At 42.7% G+C, this 19,067-nt stretch overlaps 1 protein-coding gene across 2 annotated transcripts in view; it reads left to right on the forward strand.

The window, feature by feature from the left end:
• Positions 1–19,067, forward strand: part of MCF2L2 (MCF.2 cell line derived transforming sequence-like 2) — a 174,152-nt gene that overhangs the window by 40,708 nt on the left and 114,377 nt on the right. For both annotated transcript variants that reach the window (XM_075761446.1, XM_075761445.1), the window contains exons 3-4: positions 9,126–9,240; positions 18,206–18,296. In XM_075761446.1, coding sequence (XP_075617561.1) covers positions 9,126–9,240; positions 18,206–18,296 — 206 coding nt within the window. The remainder of the gene's footprint in view (positions 1–9,125; positions 9,241–18,205; positions 18,297–19,067) is intronic.

Raw genomic sequence — 19,067 nt, forward strand, 5'->3', positions numbered from 1 at the left:
GCTGTCCAGGGGTTTGCCTGCATACCATGTGCTTACTATAGCTCTGCCATGCCAAACTGGAGAGGATAATGAGTAACTTGTTAGTATTGTTAAGTGCTCCACACTCAACTCCCAAGGATTTCAATGCACAGATGCCACAGCAATGTCTCAGAAGCATTAGGTGGTCAGGGAAAGCTGGGCACCCCTTTCCCCTTGTGTTAGATGCTTAACAGAAGAAATCATGACTGATGGGTAGGAGATGACTATCTTAATCTGGGGGCTGTTGTCAAGTTTGACACTTAAGGAACTGCTTCAGGAATGTTACTCAGATCCTAGTGCTAACTGATTTTAAAATATTCTAAATACAAAGAAGAGAACAGGGAATCTAATCACTGTTCAGCTCCTGGGTCTTGATTTTAACTTCAGTCAGATCACAACTAGGATGCTTGGCTGCTCTTTTTAAGCAAGAAAACACTTATCAGTTGGTCTCTCTGAAATGCTCTGCTTGCTTTTTTCTGCTCACCAGGCATGCAGAGCTGCTGAGACCACTATTTTTTCAAGGCCTTTGATTTGACTGATACGAGTGCCTGAAAGCACAGGCAGTGTAAAGAACACATCAGTGTAAAGAACATCATGTATGTTCAGTGCCTCATGTGCAATGCCTATCCAGTAAAACGGGTAGAACTGCTTTTCTTAAACCTTATTGCCTTGCTGTATTTGAGATCATTAATAAAAATATGGCATGTAATGAGCAACTTGTGAAAAGTGGCTTACTAAACAGGAAGAAAACACCATTTCCAGTTCCAGCTAGAACATCAAACACAGCACGGGAATGTCAATGCTAAGTATAAAAAGCATTTTCATATTTCTTTATGGACTCATAATTTTGCAGTACTGGTATTTCCACCTGCTATTTTAGCAAATTCACTCTTCGCATTTGATCTAATTCTTTATTTTTTGGGAGTGATGAGAAAGATGTTTAAATAAGACTATTTAAACCTAAGGTGCTTAAAAACTTTGGAAATAACTCTTTATAGAAAGCAGGGCTGAGGAGCTTGCTTGTTAGGAATCGGCAAATAACATGGTACAGTAGCATATAAGTACTAATAACAAATATCAAAAGTGAGTAAAAAGGTGTCTTTCATAACCCCATCTACATAAAATTCTTCAAATAGGATTTGTTATTTCAGGCTTATCTAAAATCTCCTAGGTACAGTCCAGGAATAATATCCTAGTAAGAAACAGGGCAGTATAGTTCATATTTTCTAAGTTGATTCTGGTCTGAAGTTTACAGCTAAATTTGGGAAACCTGTGTGCCTCTACTCCAAAATCCCCTATGGCAGCCTGGGAAGAAGATCAGGAATATAAAACGTCTGCTCAGAGGTTCCTTTAGCCCAGTATTTTACTCTTTTAAGTGACCACTGGTGGGCATAGGTAAAATATAACAAGAGTCTTCCTTAATGTCCCTTTATTGCCTCCTGCAAACTGAGGTTTAGGTACAAGCCAGAAATGACTATACTTCTCAAAAATTTGTTTCTCAAAGTGTAACTTTTTCCTCTAGCAAAAGATTGGGGTTTTTTATCCAATGAAAGGAGATCTGGGCACTCTTCTGCCTCATTTCACTTATGAAGTCATCTATGTGTGAATTATTTCAATTAGATTTTGATTATTTTTTTTCTCAGGCAGCTCTGCAGCTTTTCCTTAAAGCATGCTGCTTTTCATTAGGCACAAGCTACCACAAATATTTTGGTGCTTCAGTGCTTGCCTGCATGGAGACTGAAAACCTCCTGACACTTACCCTGTTTCCTGGCTTTCCATGCTGATACATTCCAGCTCAGTAGCTGCTGTCTGAGGAAAAAAACCCTCTGCTCTTTGGTCCCATCATGGTCGGCAGTAAAAGACACTCACAACTTGTAGAGTGTTTTGAGCATATAATATGTTTTTTCTGAACAACTTCATAAAAAATTATATGCTGATTTATACTAGCTGGGGATATTTCTTTCACTCTGTAGGCTGCAGCCACCTCTTCCACACATGCACTTGCAGAGCTCAGAGGATGTTAGCAGTGACTCTTCTGTGCTACTCCAGAGCCTGCAGCTTTATCAACCTCTCCTGCTCAGTCCCATGGACCCCAAATCCATTTCTCTAGTGATAATGAAAGTAACTGGTTGACTGTTGCAGAGTTTGTTATAAATATTTACTTGGTTAATGTCAGCTTTTTATTAACAGCTGGCTGCTGAGGCAGATGTAGTAAACCCACAATATTCCTTTGCAGTAAAGCAGAAAGAGTAGAATGATTGAAGTCAAAGGCTCTTTGTTTGCTCTGGACATGACTCATTAAAACACTCTACTACTGCTGTGTACAAAATTCTTGGAGGATCTGACTGTCTTGCAGTCTCTGAGCAGGTAGTAGGAATTATGTAACAGGCCTAATGAGTTTGGTGTTTGATTGTGTCAGGGTCTAGTTGTAATGAATGTATTGGATACTGACAGCCTCCTGTTTGTCCGGGCCCTCTAGGTGCCAGACTAACCAAGACTGTACTGTCTGTGCTAAGAACAGGGAAACTCTCCAAAGCCTTTCCTGCTGTGGTCATGGAAAAGGCTGTGGTGTAACGTGACAATGTCCTTAATCATGTAGTTCTACTTTGGTCATCTCTTTTTCCATGTGCTGATCTAGCCCTGCTTAGCTTGTGAGATCTGGTGGGAGTACTGGTTCTTGTGGTTAAATTCTAGTTCTGAAACCAATACTGCCTCTTTCCTTTCCCTGAAAACTGAACTCCCAATTATGGGACTACAGCTGTGACAACATAGGAGTGCACAGCTATGTTTGTGTTTCCTGTAGCTCTAAAGAGAATTAAATCACACAGTTGGGTAGGACTGAAAACCTGGCTGCTCCTACACACACCAGTTATACTGCAGAATGGAGAAGCACTGGTAAAATGCTGTTCCTGTCGTAACCTGCTGTACCAATCTGCTCTTGGAACTACCACTACCCCTTCCCTTTTATCTTCAGCTTCACAACCTGTTCTTGTCTGTAATTACTCTCTCAAAGAGCCCAATCTGCCATTTGCAGCAATAATGGATCCTGTTACTAAATCACAAATTTGTTAGACAAACTGTCATGAAGTGTATTAGCAGAATTAATTTTCTTTGTGTTCTGCTCTTAAGTCAATGGAGTTCAGTGGATGGGAGACTGTATCTGAAAATGGTAACTGACTCTGAAGCCAGTTTATTTAATTTCCAAAGCCTGGAGGGTATTTGGCCATCTGCTTCCTGTTTAAACTGAGCCTTTTGGAAAACCTGGCCTGACCTTGCTGAAAAGACAGTTTGGAGTTTGTGTAAAAACCTAGACCCAGGAAGCATGATTTAACTTCAATGAGAAATTCAACATTCACAACCCTTAATCAACATGCAAAAGCAAAATGAGAGAGCAGGAAAAAGCAAAACCTGACCAAGGCAGTGAAACTTCAGCTGTCTGACCCAGGAGATGAATTGTGCTCAGGTCTGCCATGACTAAGGGAGCTCTGTGCATGTGGGCAGACCCAGGCGGTTAGTCTGCACGTGCCAGCAAAATTTGAAAGAAAACTTTCCAATATTAACTGATCAGTTGGTGTCTGGCAGGCTGGGGAGGTGTGCACTGTAAACTTGCAGACAAACTTTTGGAACTTCTGCCCATACTCTGGTTTGGTTTTTTGGGTTGTTTTTTTTCCCAAGGGATTCAGCCTGTTTCGTAACCTCTAATTAGATATTACTTTACAAATCTAGCTATTGGTCTTAGCAGAAGAGCTGCTGACTATGGAATAGGACTTCAGTGTAGCTCCTGATTGTCTGAACCACAGATATTTTTGGTCCCTCGACAGGAGGTCATAGGTGGGCTAGAACTGGGGAGTGGGAGATTTCCTAGGATCCCCGTTGTGTCCAGGAATCTTGGTCTTACTGCTTTTACATCAGTCACAGCAACGTGCAACTCCAGCTGTGAGAGCTCTCAGAATTCAGCACTCATACCTCATTTGTCAAGCACACCCTTTACACTGCAAAGCAAAACTAAATTTTCTCTGCTGCCATGTCCCATTCTCCCCCATGCATATTCCTCCCCAGAATCCTTCAGCTGTTTTGTTTGCCATAGCTGAATTCTGGCCCCATCTTCACTGCAACAGCTAGCCAGGCTGTGCTGGCAGCTGGAAAATCTACCTAACAGGAGCAACTATGAATGCTGCTTTGTGTCCTGGGACTGGGGGAATTGGCACACATGTGAGTGAGTGATGGTCCGTTACCATCCCTTGTACTACCTTGAGACAGCTTGTCTGCCATCTCTCCTAATTTTCTTTCCCTTCCACATTCATGCTGTAACTTATGTCCTGTCACTCAGGTTCTTCCTGTCCCTTTGCCTTCGGGCCACAAGAGAGGAGGAGAAGCTCAGCAAGAAGCTGGGGTGGAAAATAAGGAAAGTGCCCAGGAAGAGAAGGAAAGGGATACCGTCATTGAGTGACAAACCAGGCAGGAGGTCAAGCTGACTGTGATCTTTTCCTCTTATGTCTTTCCAGCCTTGTCCTCTTCCAACTCCTGCTGATACTGTCTGTCTCATTTGTCCTTCAAGTTGTTGAGTTTGCCACACCTCTGTGTGTCACCCTGAATGCAAATAATTTAACTGCTTGCTGATAATCTACCTCTGATCATGCATCAAGATCTTTAATCAGAATGCCCTTCCCCAAGCAGCAGTGAGTCCACACCTTTGATGCAATGAGTTTTTGTTGGATGCAAGGCAGGTTGCTCTCTGCAGAGATGGAAAAGAGATGGACCTCTTGATGGAGCTGTTTCAGGGTGGCAGCATGTGTTATGTGTGTGGGTGCTATCTGGGAGGGGAGGTCAGGTCTGCATCAGGAGATGGTAGACAAAATCTGGTTGAGTTACCCCTGCAGGCAAAACTCTGGGGCTAGCTGTGACAGAGCAGCCTGGGGTCTGACTGAGCAGCAGTGACCCCCAGGAGACTGCCAGAGATGGCCTGGCTCCTCTGAGGCAGGTCAGGAGTGAGCCCCACGTTAGTTCAGCCAGAGGATAGCCCTCAGCCTCCCCTCCTGCCAGCTCAACCTCCAATGCTTGTGGCTGCTGCTTTCGACCACCACTGCCACCAGCTGTTCTTTCCCTGGCCTGGCACCACCATTTGGAGCTGCCAGAAGGTGTTGGATGTGGCTGGGTGGCTCGAAACACACTGCAGAGTGGCATCTAATGGTGCCTGAAGGAGCTGCAATTCAGCGAGACAGAAGGCTGTGCATTGCATGAAGACAGCTGCCAGGCGTAGCTGCTCCTGATAGCTGTTTTTCAGTGTCTGTTTCTCATCCTGACTGCACTAAACTCAAGTCATTGCTTGCTTCTCCCATGGGGGGGCTCTTCAGCTCATCTGGTGCCTTACGTTGCTCTGGCTCTTCCTCAAGCTCCTTTGCTCCTGGCAGTCCTTGGGCCCCCTTATCTGGCTGCACAGGCACTGCTGACTGCAGCAGATGTGCCTCAGCTAGCTATAATGTCACCCTCTCAGCTTTGTGCTCTGTTCATGTGGCTCACTATGGTCAGCACTTCCTTTCTCTCTCTCTCTCTCTCTTCTGACTTATTTTTTTCTTGAACAATTTTTTTTCTTTTGGCCGTGCAGCTGCTGGAGCTTGTTCTGTCCCTGTCCACCTTATGATGGATTGTAAAATTTTCTGTTTAGCAATTACTTTTTTACAAGTGATGCCCAGGAGCGTGGGGGTTATGCACAGTCTCAGCAAGTCCAAGGATGGTAGACAGTGCATCCTTGGGGCCAAATTCCATGCACTTAGTCCTTATGGCTGTGGAACTGACTGAAGAATGTCCCTGTTGGCTTTAGTTTGTGCTCTCTGCCCTTCTAAGGCATTGAATAGCCAGTTAAAGTGTTTCAAGGACTGGAAGGAATCTAGTGGCAACTCCCTAGCAAGGTTGATGGCCCAGAAAAAAAGGGCTGCAGCTTGTCAATTCACATTCTGCAGAAATTTGCATACTGCAGCAAATCTTGGTTTAGTGTCAGGGGAAAAAACCCTCAGCATTAACATTTAGATGTATGGGACTGCCCTCTCATCCAGAGGAGAGAGTTTTCCAGACAGCTTTGGTATATAAGGATCTTCCCTTATATCCCTTAACATCCACTCTTGTTACCTTGCTAGATATATGGATAAACAGATATGGATTGTTTTACGTTGTAACCCAACTACTGCTCAAGGTTCAGATATAGGCAGGAGCAACCCATTCCTAACATTTGTGTTACTACTTGTTGCTCAATGCTTCAGACATTCCTGCTTTCTCCTTGTTGTAATACTTAACAATTTCTGATCACAAAACTCCCTCAAACTTCACTGTAATTTCACTGTATGGCAGGAACTGGGGTTTTCCTTGTTTATTTCCTTGTCTCAAATACAGCTGTATTCAAGAACCTTCTGAGTGTTCTTCTGTTTTGGTTGCAGCAGTAAGTGCTACCTTCACCTTGGAGAATGAGATGGAGCCCCAGAGCTGTTAAGGGTGTGTGGCCTGTCAGAGGCAATGAGCTCCTTGCTCCTAGTTGAATGCTTAGTCTGAGGCTCCTTGTAAGCATCCTTCTAGACTTGTTGCCAGCGGTGAAGGGAAGAAGGTAGTGTTCAGGCTGCTTATATTCATTCCTTGGATGGCTTTTTGTAGGAGAAGATCCTGAGACAAAAATAGACACCCACACACATACAGTGCATCATTGGCCTGCCTCATCTAGCTCAGGGAAAAGAGGCCAGAGGAAGAGCAGCATATATATGAATGTGGATGCAAGAGAAAGAAAAGATAAAGGGGACATGGAGAGACCCTGGTCAGCAGGAGCTTTAGATATGCCATGTGAAACTTGTGGTTTAAACAGATCTTGAGTATAAGTGCAGGTCAACTATTGGGTGTTGAAGAAGAAGATCCAGGGGAATCTTTTTCTTATCCTCCAGGGGCAAATATTGCTGCTTTAAACTAAAATATTCCATGTGAATGTGTACCAGGTACTATCTATGAAACACCTAGGCATGCATTGAACTCTGCAAGGAGAGACAGAGCAGACAAGCCTCCTATTTCATTTTCCTGGCCATTACTGTTTGTGTCCAGAAGATGTCAGCAGGAATCGGTAACAAACCATCCTCACAGGGTACCTGCTGGATGGAGTTCCTGGTCTCTAGAGTGCAGCAAACACTTTTCTGGGGAAAGTCTGACTGACGTTGCATGACAGCATATTCTGTGTCACTGCTGACTGCAGCTAGAGTGCTGTGAGATCAAACTTCCATGCATCAGCGTTTGGCCTTATCCTGAGGTCAAATGTGGAAGCCGTGGCTCTGCTTAGCATTTGAAATCCCACTCAGTGCAGTGTGAATGATAGCGTGCTGCCTTTGCTTTTGGCTGGAAGCCTTTTGAATCTCTGTAGGTCTCATTTCTCCTTAGCAGTGTGAGTTTAGTGGATAATCTAACATGACTGAGTTATTTTCAGATGTAATTAAAGCAATAATCAACCTTCAGAAAGGAAAACAAGGGCTAAAAAGTAGTGTCCTGACAAAGCCACCATGTCACCAGATGTCAAGAAGGAAAAGGGTTTCCTTGTTCAAACATTCCTATTTTCTAGAGTTCTCGCTCTTATTTTATGCAAACATTGTGTTCCTCAGCATCCCAGCTCTCTGTCACTGGATGGCACAGAAGGGACCTTAAATAATCCAGCTGAGGAGGGCTAGGCAGAAGCAGGATCAGGACTAGCTAGGGACTGACCACTACACAGAAATAGCTAGGTATTACTGGAACACCTCTTTGCAATGACTACGAAAACAGGAGCAGGAGCAATTGGTTTGTGGCATCAGCTGTGGTTATCAGCAGGGAAAGGCAATGGTCTGTAGGAGCAGCCTGGAAACAGGGTTCACTTGTGGGGATTTAGAGGGTAATTTTGAGGAATCAGGACTCACATTTTTTTCCCCTGAGTCTCTGTTTCCTCCTATTCTCCTAATGGGATTGTTTATTGGATATTTTCCTTGAAGGTGATTTTCTGTCTTCCTCTCACAGCTTTCCCCCTGCTGTAGGGGAACCTAGAGCATGGCTATTCCTTGGACAAAAATCCTCTGTGGGTGATTAATGACTAGAAAAACTGTGTGCTGCAGGACTAGGCTCAATATTGGGTTTGTAAAGAATTCCTCAGCCTGGTGCAAAAAATAGGCTTACATAGAGATTGCAGAGGAAGGAGAAAGACTCAGGGAAAAGCATGTCCTTAACACCCTAAGCAGCACTAAGCAGTAAGGTATCTGTAACAAAAGCTTTATTTCATCATATTCCTTTATGTGCTACTGCCTCATTAGTCTGCTCTTGGCTCTGAGTCCAGGTTGGTGAGAAAAATCCTGTTAACTTGCGTGGTTTGAGTGATGCCCAGATTTAGTAGCAGAACCAAGTTAGGATTGGTCCTGCAAGTAAACAGGGTTTGTGCTGTGTATTACAACATCCAGAGCAGAGCCGTGTCTCAGGAGAATGGTAAAGACTGCTGGGTTATAAGGGACTCTGCTCCATGCTTCCCATAGCTCTACTGGAGTTTGAATGCCGCTGTTTGGATCAGCGAGTCCCTCAGGGACTCTCCTTGACCTTGCTGCTTATGACCTTCCTGTCCAATTTAATGGAGATTTGAGGCAAATAAACAAGCCAAGAGCAAAACTCATTGATTAAATACTCCATGTACTTTGAGCATTTTTTTGTTGAGGAATGACCTAAGACTGGATTGGTCCTAGGCTTGTGTCATAGGCTATGTGTATACATTCAAAGCTTGTATGCTCCATTGTTTCATTTCCTTTAATGCCTAGAATGAGTCAGTGTGCTGCACCTATACATAGGAAATGTAGTAATATCCCATTATTTGGAAATAGGAAACAAAGAACCAAAGAAAATGCTTAATCAGAGTTATGCAGAATAAACAGAGGCTAGAATCTCAGCTGGAATAAATTGAGGTAACGAAACGACAGAGAGTCATAATATCAAATGGGAAGCTGATCACATGCATACTGGATCTGTGTGCTTTTCTGTGAGGGATGTGCTGGTGTTTCCCATTTCAGGACTGACCAGTCTGTCCAAAGGTGTAAAATCATCCTCTAATCTTTTTAACCTCTCTTTTGCAGGAGGAAGAGGGAAGGATGGGGCACCCATTATTACCTTTCCAGAATTTGCAGGATTCAGTGACATACCCGATGAAGATTTTCTGAATGTGGTCACGTATCTAACGAGCATTCCCAGGTGAGGCTTAGCACAAATGTCTGATGATATATTAGGGCACTTTGCTTCCTCAGTGGCTCACAGCTTTTAGCGGTGCTACCAGGATGTACCAATGACTCCACATCTATCCAGTCAGAATAAAAATTTTCTATGTATAGGACACCCTAGGAACCACTTCCATCATTTGCATGGGAAAGAAAGCTTCGTCGAGGACAGGTTTGCTGTTAAGGGCTTGAACTGGGTGGGAGGGGGTGTAGATCTGAAGAGCAGCAGGAAAGATAGCAGATCAAAAGGGAGCTAGGAGGGGCCATTTGTGAAAACTTTCAGGGGTGCTGGATGTAATGAGGAAAAGGTTGCACCTAGAAGCCATCAAACTTATATAAGTCCTATTACTGTTTATTCTCAGAGTGCATCTTTCTGTGTAAGCTTTCTCTTTTCTGAGAAAGCAAGCTAGGTGCCCTGTTGACAGGATTCTGGCAAGCACCATGTGCTTTCTGATGCTTCATTTTTTTGGGATATTGCTCCACAGCTAGGATGTTTTCCTTGGTGTTTGCCTGCAGCTGTGCAAGGATAGTGAAACAAACTCACTTCCACTGCTCTGAGGAAATGTGCTAAGGCATGGCTGCTGAATTACTTTTTGTTTATCCAGAAAGAGAGCTTAATATTTTTTCAGTCCTGGATCCTGTCTCTGGACCATGGCTGCTTGAGCTAGCTAGAAGTACAGCAGCGATTTATTATTTCCTGTGGTCTTGTGTATAAAGGTGCTTAGAGGATGATGAGGGGAAAACGTGCCTCCTTCAAGTCTGAGTAAGAAGTTTTCCAGCTCCTCCTACACGTATTCCCTATACCCAGTTGCCAAAGCAAGCTTAGAGAAACTACGCACTGTGAACTTAACAGCTTCATTGTTTCGCTCTGCTCTGTAGGGCTTTTGTTCTGCCAGGAGAAACTCTGTCTTATGTATTTCTTCACTAGCTTTAGGGCTGGGAGGATGACCAGCTTCAGGGTTAATAAAACAGCAATAGTAGCTGAGAAACACAAAACTAGTTTGCCAGTTCTTTGTATTTTGTATGCTGGCAGTTGAGTCCCAGTAATGTTGTCACATGTTGGGGAACTAGCACTTTACATTGTCAACACGATAGCCAGAAATGCTTTATGATTCTTCAGCCTGTGTGAAAGCTGAAAATACACATGAATTGAAAAGAAATTAGCCAAATTCATGAAGGATAGCTCCATCAGTGGCAGCTAAACACAATGTCTCAGATACAAACTCTGGCTGAAGAAATCCTATATTCCTTAATACTGGGACTTGGGAGAATAGACCAAAAGAAAGAATGTCCTTCTCACTTTCCTTCTGCTTTTGCCTGAGTATCCACTACCAATCAACACTGGAGAAAGCATATTGGGCTAAATGGACCTTTGCTTTGATTCAGTTTATCAGTTTGGTGTTTTCTCTTCTGAGAAATCCCAGAGCAATGCACAAAGAATGATGAATTAAGTTTCAAAACTTCATAGGTCAGGAGAGCTGCAATATGCCTATTTTAGAGACGATGAGGTATGTGTAAGTAGTATCTTACACTAAAGACAGGCTCACCAAAACATGAGTACGTGACTTTTTAGTTTAACTGACCTGTTCAAGGTCAGAGACAGGCTGGGATTTGGCCTCACATTTCCTGCATACCAGCACATTGGTTTGACTCTTAGGTTCCATCATAGATCACACTGTAGGGATGTGAGTTTTCCAGGAAGTTTGCTAGTCTGTTGCAGTGCTTTTAGAAAGATTAAGCACATTTGAGTCACTATTTGAAACTTGCCACCTTTTATGTAGATGGTGTGGGACAAAGGTATTCATTTAGAAGAGGAAGAACCTGAGCAACAAGCTTTGGTTGTGTGATTTATAACATAATTATATGAAGTACACTCTTAGTGTGGCATAAGTAGTGGACCAGTTTGGGTGCAACAGAGCCTTGTTAATTTGTAGTTGGCTGTGACAGACAGTCTCTGTGCACAGAGACTGTCTGTCATACAGCTCAGCAAGCAATAAAGGGAGTGGATTGTTACTTTCATCAGCACTACAGTACTGCATACTACTGTGTGTATTAAACAGCACCCCTGTACGTGTTATTTCACTGCTACTAGCTCACCTTTTATTTTAATTCTCAAGGAAGATGTTCAGGTATCAAAGTGACTAAGACAATAGTCTCTAACTCTTGTGGAGTTATGGCCATGAATCAGGCAAGATGAAATATAGTTTGAAAAGCAGTTCACCCTGTTTATCGTAGAAAATACTTCCTTGTTCATAGCTTGGTGTTGTGGTTTAGCCTTATCTGGCTGTGAAGCCCCATGCAGCCACTTGCTCACTCCCTCCACCCCTAGTGGGATGGGGGAGTGAATTGGAAGAGTGAAAGAGAAAACTTGTGGGTTGAGATAAAGACAGTTTAATAAGTAAAGCAAAGCTGTGCACACGAGCAAAGTGAAACAAGGAATTCATTCCCCACTTCCCATCAGCAGGCAGGTGTTCAGCCATCCCCAGGACAGCAGGGGTCCATCATGTGTAAACAGTTACTTTCGAAGATAAATGCCATCACTCCGAATGTCCCTCCCCTTCCTTCCTCCCTCTTCCCCCAGCCCCTTATATGCTGAGCATGATGTCATATGGTATGGAATATCCCTTTGGTCAGCTATCCCAGCTGTGTCCCCTCCCAACTCCTTGTGCACCCCCAGCCTGCTCCTGGTGGGGTGAGAAGCAAAAAAGGCCTCAATTCTGAGTAAGCACTGCTCAGCACTAACAAAAACATCTCTTATCAACACTGTTTCTAGCACAAATCCAAAACAGAGCCCTGTACCAGCTACTATGAAGAAAATTAACTCTAGCCCAGCCAAAACCAGCACACTTTGTGAACCAAAGAAATCAGCATCATTTCTGAGGCAAATGTAGAGTGAATATCTGTCTCTTGTAGTGTCTGCTTCTGCATATCCTGTAGAGAAAGGTTCATGCTAGTTTTGGAGATAGGATCTATGATTGCATATGACATAATTCAGTGAGTTGATAACTTTCTGAGTTCCTCTAGAATGATTGCTCTTCTGTGCCCATATGACAAAACATTGATGAGATAAAGATAACAAATGTTGTTATTCAGATGCACAGGCATGCACTTGTCTTTTGACATTGAGCAAATTTGCTTTACCAGCTGTGGCATACCCACAGTATTTTGGGGTAGGCTGTAAGTAACCTTGCATTTTTGGGCTTTAAAACGTTAACTGCTCTCCAGGATGGAAGATCATCCCAGTGAGACCTTTGTAATCTTATTAATTTTCCCTCTAGTTCAACATCTGTTCATGAGAATGGCCCACCAAAGGGGTCTAGATACATACACATCCATAAAGATTGAGTAACATGATGTATGCACACACGATCTCTATGCATTCACACTTACAATAGATAGGGCCAGAGAGCCCTTTTATACTCACTTTATTCCATGGCTGGAATTCCCTTCTCTTCCAATTGACATAGATCAACTACTCTGATAAACAGGTGCCCTTGTCTCCCTCCAAAAAGGTCAGGAAATTGTACATCTGGCCTCCTCAAATCATTGCTTGAGGGCTAACCTGAATTCAGAGCTGAGGATGGAACAGATCTGCTAATTGCACAGATTTTACTCAGGGAAAGGGAACCTCTCTGCCAGACATCTATAGATCTAGGCAAATATGCCAGAATTTGATTTGGAGGTAAGCTTGATGTTTACCTGCTCTGCAGGATTGACTTCAAATCCCTCTTTTCAGAGAACTGGAGAAACCCCAATGCATTTCCATCATGAGGGTAGAGATATTACAGTATCAACACTGAGAAAACATAGAGAGTGTGAGAGTGTGTGTGTTTTTAAACAAGCTCCCTTCTTCTGGATGCCTGCATGTGTGGAGTATCTCAGCTGTACGTCCACTTGTGCTGACACTGCCATCTTGGCCTCTTCCCACAGCTGTTGCCAGCATGCATCTCTTAGTGCCAAGTGATATTCGGACCTTGGTATGGCCTTTCCTTTCAGGTTGCTGACTGAAATAGGATCGTTTGCTGACACTCTCTGTTTTCCTGGCTAAATTTAGGTCTTAAATCAGCCCTATCTAGTTAAAGAAAAAAAAACTAAAAAGACATACAAATCTCATTGGCTTATCTCACTGAAGACAATTGATGCTGTCCTGAACATCAAGGTGAAAAGCAGGGAATAACACTGCAGAAGGCTGACATCTAGCCTTGTGTCAGGGTACAGGCCCATTTTGACAACAGTTTTGTGTTGCCTGAAGGTACCTCTCTTGTCTAGACCCTTGTCGTGTTGTATCCAGCAACCTGTAGCAGCCGAGGTTTACAGAGGTGTATCTCTGATGGCGTCTCTGCTGCTTGCCTTTCCGCAGTCTGCCGGAGTGGTTTTGAGTAATGTAGGTATTCTCCCATATTTTATTCTGTGCTCTGATCAGCTGCTTTGCTTTTTAGCAGCATGTGGCTTTCTCATCTTCTCTCCCCACTCATCCTCCTTCTTCAGAAAGTGTAATTTTTATTTAAAATAATTCTATTTTCTTTTTTTTACCCATTTAATCTCAGGCAATGTAATAATTTCAATGTTGTAAGAGATATACTGCAATATATAACAGAATTGTTTGCTTAGTGGCCTGATCCTTATTTTACCCTGACAAATCTCTCTCAAATTTCGTGCCTCAGCTTGTTGTTCATGCTGTTCTGCAGCTAGGATTGTACCTGCACTGTTTGTGTAATGAAGTGTCCTGGCTGTGCCGTCCCCCTCAGCCCCGTGTGCCAGGCATGGCTGACTGGCAGGTTTTCTCTTTGCTAGCCAGCTGCAGTTACTACACTTGGTCTTGGAGGGAGAGAGCTGCCAGTAGCACCACCACAGCTAGACTGCACACTCGGTGTTTTTGCTCTCCTTTGCTCTTTTCTCATATAATGACTTCAATCTAAATAAGTATATATTTTCTTTAATTTCCTCAGGCTGTCTCTTTAAGTGGTCTGCCACACTGTGACTTGCAGTGGTGAATGATAAGCAATGTCTTATTCCCATATGTTTGCTATTCCCAGCTCTCCCCACCCCCATGACTGTTCTTGCCAAGTCTAATTTCATAAGAAAATTCCTTTGCTGCTTCTCTTGCATTTTCTTGTCTCTATCTTTATTTCATAAGATTTTGTTCCTATTATCAATGAATTCAATTTTTCTTGTTGCATCTGATGCCTGGATGATTTTCTGCTGTTACAAATCCCCATGCAGAACAACATCTGAAAAAACTGCTCGATCATGGGCATGTACTTGAAAAAACAGCAAAGGTATCTTTAAGTGACTTCTCTACATGTTTGAGGGACTTCTAAAAATGGGACTTAAGAGTTAGTCTGAGCACAGTGGCCAGTTTTACTTGGCACAAATACTTTTTTGTTTGTTTAAATCAGTTGTACTTGTTGCTTTTGGCAGATGCGGTCTTGTCAGTTACTTCCATTGCAGTTTGCTCACCAAGGTGTGATTAAAAGGGTCTGATTCTGAATTCTTTTAGTCCTCCAATTCTCTGTGTACACTCACTTTCAAAACCCTTTAGTTAGTCTCTCACCAGGCAGATGGGCAAAACAAGGCAATTTCTATGTGCAGCCAGCTTGTGTGAATATGGTGCTTATGGATACAGTTACTTGTGGTTTAGCTATGTCATAAATTCTGCAAAGAGCAAATTTTTCTCATTTTTATTAACCTGATGTTAGTTGAATGATATATTTTAGACCAACATCAGCATTTTGTTAACTTCAGCTGACACACCTACTTTGGTCATTTTGTTATAAATAGCCGGTTTCAGTGAAACTGCATCAGATTTGAACCTGATTCTGTGTGTCCAACTATTGTCTGAGAGATATTAAGCAGCTACAAATTAGTTGTGCAAGTCTGAGCTGAAAACACAATTAGATGTGGATTACAATACATATTCTCTATTTCTTTGGAGTAGAAGCCATATTTTGGTGATCCGTTTGATTCAAATAATGTCCTCTTATTCCTATCTTCCTGCTGCTTTAACATAGTTCTCAAATTATCATGGCTATCAAAAATATATAATGCATATTAGAGACAGCCTTTTCCAAGGTCATCTAAACATGTAACCCTTGAAAGGAGAATTGCATTGACTTGATTCCCCCTTCATATCTCTCTATATTACTAATAACTTTGTTGTAAACAATAGACCAGTTTCAATAACACAATGTAAGCAACACGGATGTTGAATCGTAATGTTGTTCTCTTGGAATAATTAGTCACAACAAGCAATTTTTTGTATTGGTTCTGGCTAACCAGATACTTGTTCCTTGCAAGAGCAAAGAAACCTAAGTGGGATGTGCATCTTGTGATTGCTCATTTCTCTGGTCATTTGAAGAACTGCAAATAGAAGAGCTAACCTCCACCTGCATGGGGCCAGAGTGTGCTTGAGTCTATGCTTTAACAAGAGGCCAGCAAAGGTGCTGGGATTGTTTTTTAGGAGCACTGGATTGTGACAACTGTTAGTGTATTATCTGTATCAAATGTTTAAAAACTTTATGCTGGATTAGTCTGAACTGGTGGATAGTATGTAGGAGAGTTTTCAAGTATTTGTTAATGAGTAGGATCCTGTCTGCAGACAGCAGTGTTGACTGGATGGTCTCCTGTTCTGGGTTAGGGAACTGGGTGCAACCCACATCAGTCTGGTTTTTAGAGCCTGTTTTTATTTGACAGCTTCTCAGTGGCTTTTTTGCCTTTGGGGTGGTGGTTGTATTAACTGGATGATTGGGGGCTTGTAGTTTCCGGGTTCATCTGCAGTACACAGAGTAACTGGAGCTGCTGTTGGCACAGGGATGGGCATACCACTGTGCTCAGGGTGGCTGCAGCTATGATGCTGAGGAGTTGGTGGGTGACACCATCTCACCCTACCCTTTTGCCTGAAATGAGATGCTGTGCTGGGGATATTTAAATAGGAATATAGAAGCAAAAAACCACCCTTCCTTTCCTTTCCATTGTGACTCCTGAATGCACTTGTACCCTACAATTTCTTTTTGCAGTGACCTAAATTTTTCTGGGCAAATTACCAAACAAAAAAACTATTTTGGGATGTGTATCGTGCAAGCAAAGGAGGAAAATGATATGTGGCACTTTGCTCATTTTGATTTCCTGAACTATCAGCAAGTTGACCCCAACCTTCTCTGAGATGCAAGCAGAACTCCTGGCACCTCACCCATAATGTTTCCATTAGGCAGGACAGGTGTCCCGTTCATAGAGATGCTGCCTCGTGGTCTGGAGGCTGAGGCTGATTTGCCCAGGCCTTTCACGCCTACCAGACTTTCAAAGCAATTTTTGGTCCCAATCAGCAGTAGCAGTTTTATCAATGCAGATTTTTGGGTAGGTTAGGAAGCCCCCCAAGGTTGAGACTTTTGTGTCTAGTTTCTCACACCCTTCTTGTAACAACCTGTAATACACACCATTTCTTTGTTGCCTTTCTCTGAACCTTTTTTCCTAACATCTAGAGCAAACACATAGATACGATGCTGGGAATTTTTTTCCTTGAAATACTTGTTGGGCTATTGAATGATATGCAAATATTTGTATATATATGTAAAAGGAGAAACTGGTGAATTATCTTCCCTGTGTTTGGGAGGCACTGCTGCAAACACGCTTTCTGGCCTCTGCATAGAGCTGCATGTTGCACTCCTTAAGAGGAAAGGTCATCTATTGTCATTGACTTTTGTAATTCTCAGAGTAACGTCGTAAAAAATATTGAAGTGGGAAATTCAGTGGTTTTCCTAGTACCAGCATGAACTATTAGGAACACTTGCATGGTGTCTGATTTGCACAACACTTCGGCTTCCAGGTTGCTGTTCTTGATCCTGCAGAGCTGCAGCAGAACCTCAGAGTTGGTATTGTTGGTGCTCTTCAGTGGATTATTGACAGGAGTTTGCACAAAATGACCGAGGAAAATGGTGTTCCTGGGATGCTTCTTGTATGAACAATGGAAAAGGGATCAAGGAAATGTTTTATACAATTTCTTTTGGTCTTTATCTGTAATTAGATGCTTGACTGTAATATGTCCTTTGATTATAACAGCATTTATATGCTTTCTGCCTGCCTCTGGTTTGTCCAGAGATGGCTGAGCCATCCTGCTATAATGAAGTTTCTGGAAGTTTTTCTCAGTGTGTGCTTATTAGCTTCTGAGGACTTGTCTCCAACTCTGAATGCTCTTGGAAGGCAGAGAGTAGGGCAGTCCCACTGAAGCCCTGCACATCAAAGTGGGATTTTTGAGGGAGAAAGAGGATGGGGTATTTATGAGGTCTACTTAGCTGGGATGGAGCATTAAGTCAGTGCCTCGTAGATCTTCCTTGAAAAGTACTGAGAAGGAACAGTAACTGTTAAAAGGACACTTTTGAATGACTTGTAACCCTAGAAGCAGTTTGTATTTGGCAAGATGTAACTCTTCAATTCCTGCTTTGTCTACCAGAGTTCCTGGGGCGTTGTGCACACAGCAAGGTGTGGTGACAGTAGGGACATACTGACTCCCTGGTGCTAAGTGCCCCGTCAGATGTCAGCGTGCTTGGAGAATGAAGACTGAAGCTGGGTGTCTAATAACTGGAATTATTTTGCAGAGAAAACGAGATCTGAAATTTTTGCCTTCACTACAGCACAGTGTAATTTGTGATCCTGAACTAGTCATATCACCTAAATTTGGCAGCAGAGTGGCAAAGTAGCTGAGAGATTTAACAGATAAAATATTCATGTTTTGTGTAAGCTGCTAGCCTTGCGCTGGAAAGAGAAAATTTGCCAGCTTTCATTTTCATGTGAATTTCTGCCAAATATTCATTCTTTCCACTGTACTCTGCATTTTCATAATCGGCTTAGAGGGTGATCTGACGGAGGCTGTGTTTTGCTGTGGTACATTTCTTTCAAATGGGAGTATCTCTGTGTAACCCAGCACACTTATTTCATCCGTTTTGCAGTCTGGAGGCTGCCAGCATTGGATTCATCATCATCATAGACAGACGACGGGACAAATGGAGCGCAGTCAAGGCATCCCTGACACGGATAGCAGTAAGTGCTTCCTTTTGTTATGTATTTTCTAGAAATTAAAATTCTCTGCTGAATCTTCAGCACAGGGTACAGTATCACGTGCTCATGTTGTGCTCCTATTTTCTGGCTGTGGATGCAGATTCTCCCCTGCCCTGAAGCTCATGAGTGTTCAATAAGAGAGGGAGGAAGCTGCAGTAACAAATTACACAGCCTTGTTTACTGTTGAATTAGAACAAATTCCTTATTTGCTGGGTTGACTGCAATATAAATTTCAGTAATTTGAGGTTGATTCCTAGAAGAGTATGACAGCGGCACCCTTCTGTGTGCTGAGGAGCAATGACGTGGCCTGCTTATGAAAGAAACAGATCCCAAGGGACTTGTGTTTGCATGGTAGTAAGTGATCTCTGTCACAAACTCTTAATAGCTCATATCTCATTTGCAAAAGTCAGAGCTAAGCATTGATTTTCAAGTGCTAATAAAAGCAGCTGGTTTTATACATCTATTACCAGGAACGTGTGTTGTGTGAGGAGCAAGCGCTTATACACAGCGGTGTAGGATGGAGGGATGACCAAGGCAACTTTAAGTTCTTTCAAGTTATTTAGACAGAATTGCTTTTCATTCTCAGTTCTTTTCAGCTGCTGTCTTCTAGAAATTGTTCTTTTTTATGCTTCCTGAGCTCAGAGGAGTGCATGAGAGATGTAGCCTGGGTGTTGCAGACAGGGCTGTATCTGATGAATGTGAGTGCCTGTGGAGGGGGGAAATATGTGAGGTTAAAAAGATTAAAAACCCTTT

This window comes from Balearica regulorum, chromosome 9, assembly GCF_011004875.1.
Source record: "Balearica regulorum gibbericeps isolate bBalReg1 chromosome 9, bBalReg1.pri, whole genome shotgun sequence".
NCBI lineage: Eukaryota > Metazoa > Chordata > Aves > Gruiformes > Gruidae > Balearica > Balearica regulorum.